The sequence below is a fragment of the Sesamum indicum genome, linkage group LG3, assembly GCF_026168435.1.
Source record: "Sesamum indicum cultivar Baizhima isolate 11 linkage group LG3, ASM2616843v1, whole genome shotgun sequence".
NCBI lineage: Eukaryota > Viridiplantae > Streptophyta > Magnoliopsida > Lamiales > Pedaliaceae > Sesamum > Sesamum indicum.
This window is the reverse complement of record NC_142659.1, coordinates 23,789,363-23,793,859: the sequence shown is the minus strand read 5'-3', so window position 1 is coordinate 23,793,859 and position 4,497 is coordinate 23,789,363. Positions and strand designations below refer to the sequence as shown.

At 37.7% G+C, this 4,497-nt stretch overlaps 1 protein-coding gene across 1 annotated transcript; it reads left to right on the top strand.

Annotated features, from left to right (window-relative positions):
- Window positions 1–1,502: 1,502 nt before the first annotated feature.
- LOC105158631 (GATA transcription factor 1) lies at window positions 1,503–4,190 on the top strand. Its single transcript, XM_011075443.3, has 2 exons — window positions 1,503–1,884; window positions 3,195–4,190. The coding sequence occupies exons 1-2, from the start codon at window positions 1,684–1,686 to the stop codon at window positions 3,846–3,848; spliced, it is 855 nt and encodes a 284-aa protein (XP_011073745.1). The 5' UTR covers window positions 1,503–1,683; the 3' UTR covers window positions 3,849–4,190.
- The last annotated feature ends 307 nt before the right edge of the window (window positions 4,191–4,497 follow it).

Sequence of the window (4,497 nt, the reverse complement as noted above, 5' to 3'; positions counted from 1 at the left end):
CTGTCGGAGGGGTCAAATATTTGTTTTTTCCGCAACATTAACTGGACACGTTACACTTTCTCATTGGCTGCGTGACGTGTTACGTGAGCCGCCCGTGAAGCCAGCGCCTCGGGGACTCACCAGATGTGACGAAATTGCCCCTACTTAATAACTTAATCTACGAGACGTGACCTGGGGACGTTAACACGCCGGGATTTAGAAGGTAAGGTCGAGCCCAGGGGAAAGTTTGGTGTGCCCTCGCCCACGATTGTCATTGCACTTTCTGATTTGAGGTGGTCCCCACCTTCTCCCAGTGACTACATATAAAACAAGGTTTTTGGATAATAGAAAAGGTAATATAAATGTGAAATATTCACATTGGGAAGCTAAAAAATAAATTATTTAAAACCTATCAAATAATTAAATTCATTTTAAATATATTAAAAAATAGTATAAATATTTTTTCTAGAAAATATGAAATGCACATAATAATAAAATTGACTGAAAATGGGATTAATTTGTCGTTACAAAAATTCAAAACCCTTTAAATATAAATTTATAACGAATTAATAGAAAATTATAATATAAAGTAATGTCCATTTTAAATTAATTATACAAAAATAAATTATATTTGTTATATAATTAAAGTGTATTTTTTAAAAAATATTAATTACAATTAATATTTCAAATAAATCAAAATTTGAAAATATTAAAAGATTGTACCTCATTGTGAAGAAAAAAGAAGATTTGAATATAAAATAATGTGGAAACTTTTCAAGAACATAGATTGAAAAAAATGATTAAAGGCAACATCACATCCATGCACTACTACAATTATTATCTCTATTTTTAAATAAATCTAAGGTGGAATAAATTTACCTAATGTTTGGAAATTATGGGAAAAAAATAAGTTAGAAATTAATTTTTATTCAAACATCAGATCTGTAGAGCATTTTAATCTTTTAAATTAAGTAATTGTAAAGAGAAATTGTTCCTAATTTAAAAAATCCCAATCTATCCGATTTTCTATTTTTGATAATTAATTACAATAATCGTTGAATTCTTGAATTCCATAAAATCTTACTTTATTTACTTACCTGAAATTTGGATTTTCTCATAACCAATATTCTTATTTTTAATAAATCAAATCTCGTCCCAATTATCTAAATAGATACGGTCAGGGGTATATGCTATATCAATGTGTAAATATTATTCTATTTTAATAATAATTATTAATTTAACTATAATCAATTGATTGAAAAAAGATAATTTCTTTCCAATTCACATATTGTGGATGCTGATTCGACATAATTCACATTATTAAATGTTTTTACACGTGGAATGGATAAGAATAATTCAAAATTGCTTAATATGTCCCAAAAATAATGATGATCCAATAATATCAAAGAAGGGTGAGGTCACAGGTAAACATAACCTGTAGCGAGTGAACAGGAAATAACTCCTCCGGTGGGTCCCGCACAGTGAAGGAAATTCACTCCGTTACAGCCCAACAAAAGGAGAAGAAAACCTTCGCCTCTCGTAGGATTCAAGAACGTCCGTCTCAGTGATTATATCACTCTCCCAATAAGAAAAAAGGAAGCGAAGGAAAGAGAGTCTCTCTCTCTCTCTCTCTCTCTCTCTCACTCAGACTAAAAGCGTTTCATCTTCTCTCTCTTCTCATACCGAACCAAACCAGAACAGAAAATGGAGATTTTGGACACGGCGGCGGAAGCGTGTTTCATGGTTGACGACGACCTCCTCGACTTTACTCTTGAAGAAGGTGAAGGTGAGGAAGAAGAGGAGCCCACCATTTCCAAGAGAGCCTCCGCTTCTTCTTCCTCCTTGGAATCATCCAACCCGGCGGCGACGGCGTTTCGCCTCGATGCCCGGAGCAGTTCATTTTCTGTAAGTTTCACCCTGTTTTGTGTGTGACTGTTTGCGTTTAAAACTCGAGGGGGAAGCTTTTGGGGCTGTGACTCGGGCGAGTCTGTGGGTGTTCCCGACCTGCGTGCATTGAACCGGCCCGACTCGGGCGGGTTTGAGTTGACTCGGAGTGGGGACCCGCCGAGTAGACTCAGGGATGAGAAGGTTCGAGTCAAAGTCGCCGGCGTTGTCTTGTGTTATTCCTGAGAAAAGTCAGACTGGGGGGCATTTTGGTAATTTACCAGTGCCGGGACATTTTTTGAAAATGGACGAATTTGCCCTTACAAACCCTAGAACTGGGTGAATGAGACTCGCCGAGTGTAGTCCTGGAATGGAATTAATTATTCGGGTTAGGGGTAGTTTTGGGAATTCGAGGAATTCTTGGACGCGTCTTCGGTCCCCCCAACCCCATAAAACGCTGAATGAGCTGTAACATTTAAATGCTAAAAAGTCCTTTTCGGCGTTTGTGATAATGTGGGCATATATACCCCCACTTACTTATAATGGTGAAGCCAATCAAATTGTCTCAAATGCCCAATTTCCTACATATGAAAAGACATTTTTGTCCCCGTCAAATATATATATATTCCCCAATGTGTCCGTCCACTTGCAAGAATGCCAGTTGGAAAATTGGGCTTTGTTTGTTTTCATTTTTTTAATTTTTTCAAGAGCTAATAATAATAAAATAGACGGGTCTTCCAACACAATTTGGTTGTGTTTTAGCATGTTTAGCACAGTATATCATTTATGGGAAATTCTAATTCGGACCGATTTAATTCAACTTAAATTAATTATATGGTACAAAATTAAAAATACAATATATTTATATGATTGATTTATAATTTAAAAAAAATGACCAATATTTAATAAGTTTAAATACACTTTCTTTGTAATCGGTTGGTCAAATTTAGCTTCGGTGAGAATTTTCCATCATTTGAATACTGTCCCGCTTCATTGATATACAAAAATGAAAAGGCTTAATGCTACCAAATTTGAAAAATTAAGAGGTAAACTGCGTTTAGGGAAGGCGTCTTTTTCTAAATTCTTTGAGCCCATTTTGTTCATTCTTTTTCAGTGTTTGAACTCATATCAAGTAACTCCACTCACTATTAGTTCACTGGATTTCCGGGTTATGAGAGGAGTGATGAAACTGGAACTTAGTTCAGACAGTTGAGTATAACAAAGTTGTAATTTTTTGTTTCTGGGCGTGTCGTGGTTGATGATTTCATTGGAACTGAGTTGAAATGGGAGTTTGTTCAAATTCTGATTTGTGCTGTGGTATTGTGTTTCAGGAGTTTGTGGAGGAGGAGCTCGAATGGCTGTCGAACAAGGACGCGTTCCCGGCTGTAGAGACTTGCTTTGGCATTTTATCAGACAATCCTGAACTTATCTTGAACCAGCACAGCCCGGTGTCCGTGCTTGAGAAAAGCAGTAGCAGCAGCAACAGCAATACAAATAGCAACGGCAGTGCCGTTGCGAGCTGCTGCGACAGCTTCAAAGTCCCGACGAACTATCCGGTTCGTGCCAGGAGCAAGAGAAGAAGAAGAAGAAGGGCCGGGTTTGGTGACTTGGTGAGCCAGCATTGCTTGTGGTCCAACAAAGTCAGTGTTAAGAACAAACAAGAACCATCGTTTGCATTGCCACCTTTGCCAATGTTAGCAAACGGTGGAGCTGGTTTGGGGAGAAGGTGCTTGCACTGCCAAGCCGACAAGACCCCACAGTGGCGGGCAGGGCCTATGGGACCAAAAACACTCTGCAATGCTTGTGGGGTGAGGTACAAGTCAGGCCGGCTTCTGCCAGAGTATCGGCCTGCAAGTAGCCCAACATTCTCAAGCACGTTGCACTCGAATTCTCATAGAAAGGTGATCGAGATGAGAAAGCAGAAGCAGATACCGATGGGAGATGGAATCACGGTGAATGTGGCTTGTAAATATAGGGTAGGATAGTGGTGATTGGTGAGTAGTTAGTTCCCTACAGTGTTGCTCTCTTGATTTTTTCTTAGATCAGTTAGTTTAGGATTTAGCATTTCTTTTTCTGTCTATGAAATTTGTTTAGGGCTTGTTGTAATGGACTAGATGGTTAGTGAGGCCATATTTTCTTCCTTTTTTTTAAAAAAAAAATCAAAATCCATTAGGGAATTTTGACGTTGCCTTTGGCTGTGAATTAGAATAGACAATCTGGGAAAAATGTTTATTTCCTTTCACTTTTAAGGATTCGAAGCAAAGGAGCTATAGGAACTTAAAAATTGTGGTTTCTGGTGATATTTCAATCAACTACTTTTGTTTGTACATTGCTTGGCTAAGAGTTGCCATTGATTTAGTTGTTGATTTGTTAACTGAGTTGTCTATGTTTGATGGATCAACATTTTGTAGATCAATAATTCTCCGTTTCTGGTTTGTTCTCATGACCTTATGTACCCTTCTCTAGTTCTGTATTGTACGTCTTCTTGTGTAATTCTTAGATGGAAGGCTGTGAGTCCATTCAAGACCATTGGATTGTAAGGTGGCACGCTTATATTTCAATAGTCTATAATTGATTGCGTTGAGATTGTTTTCCTTCTCTGTCGTTGATCGAGCTGATGCACCCTATGGTGCT

Bases quoted from the DNA above. Each gene is read 5' to 3' on its own strand.
- LOC105158631 (XM_011075443.3), top strand. From the start codon at position 1,684: ATGGAGATTTTGGACACGGCGGCGGAAGCGTGTTTCATGGTTGACGAC. The intron at 1,885-3,194 runs GTAAGTTTCACC...ATTGTGTTTCAG, and splicing joins CCCGGAGCAGTTCATTTTCT to GAGTTTGTGGAGGAGGAGCT.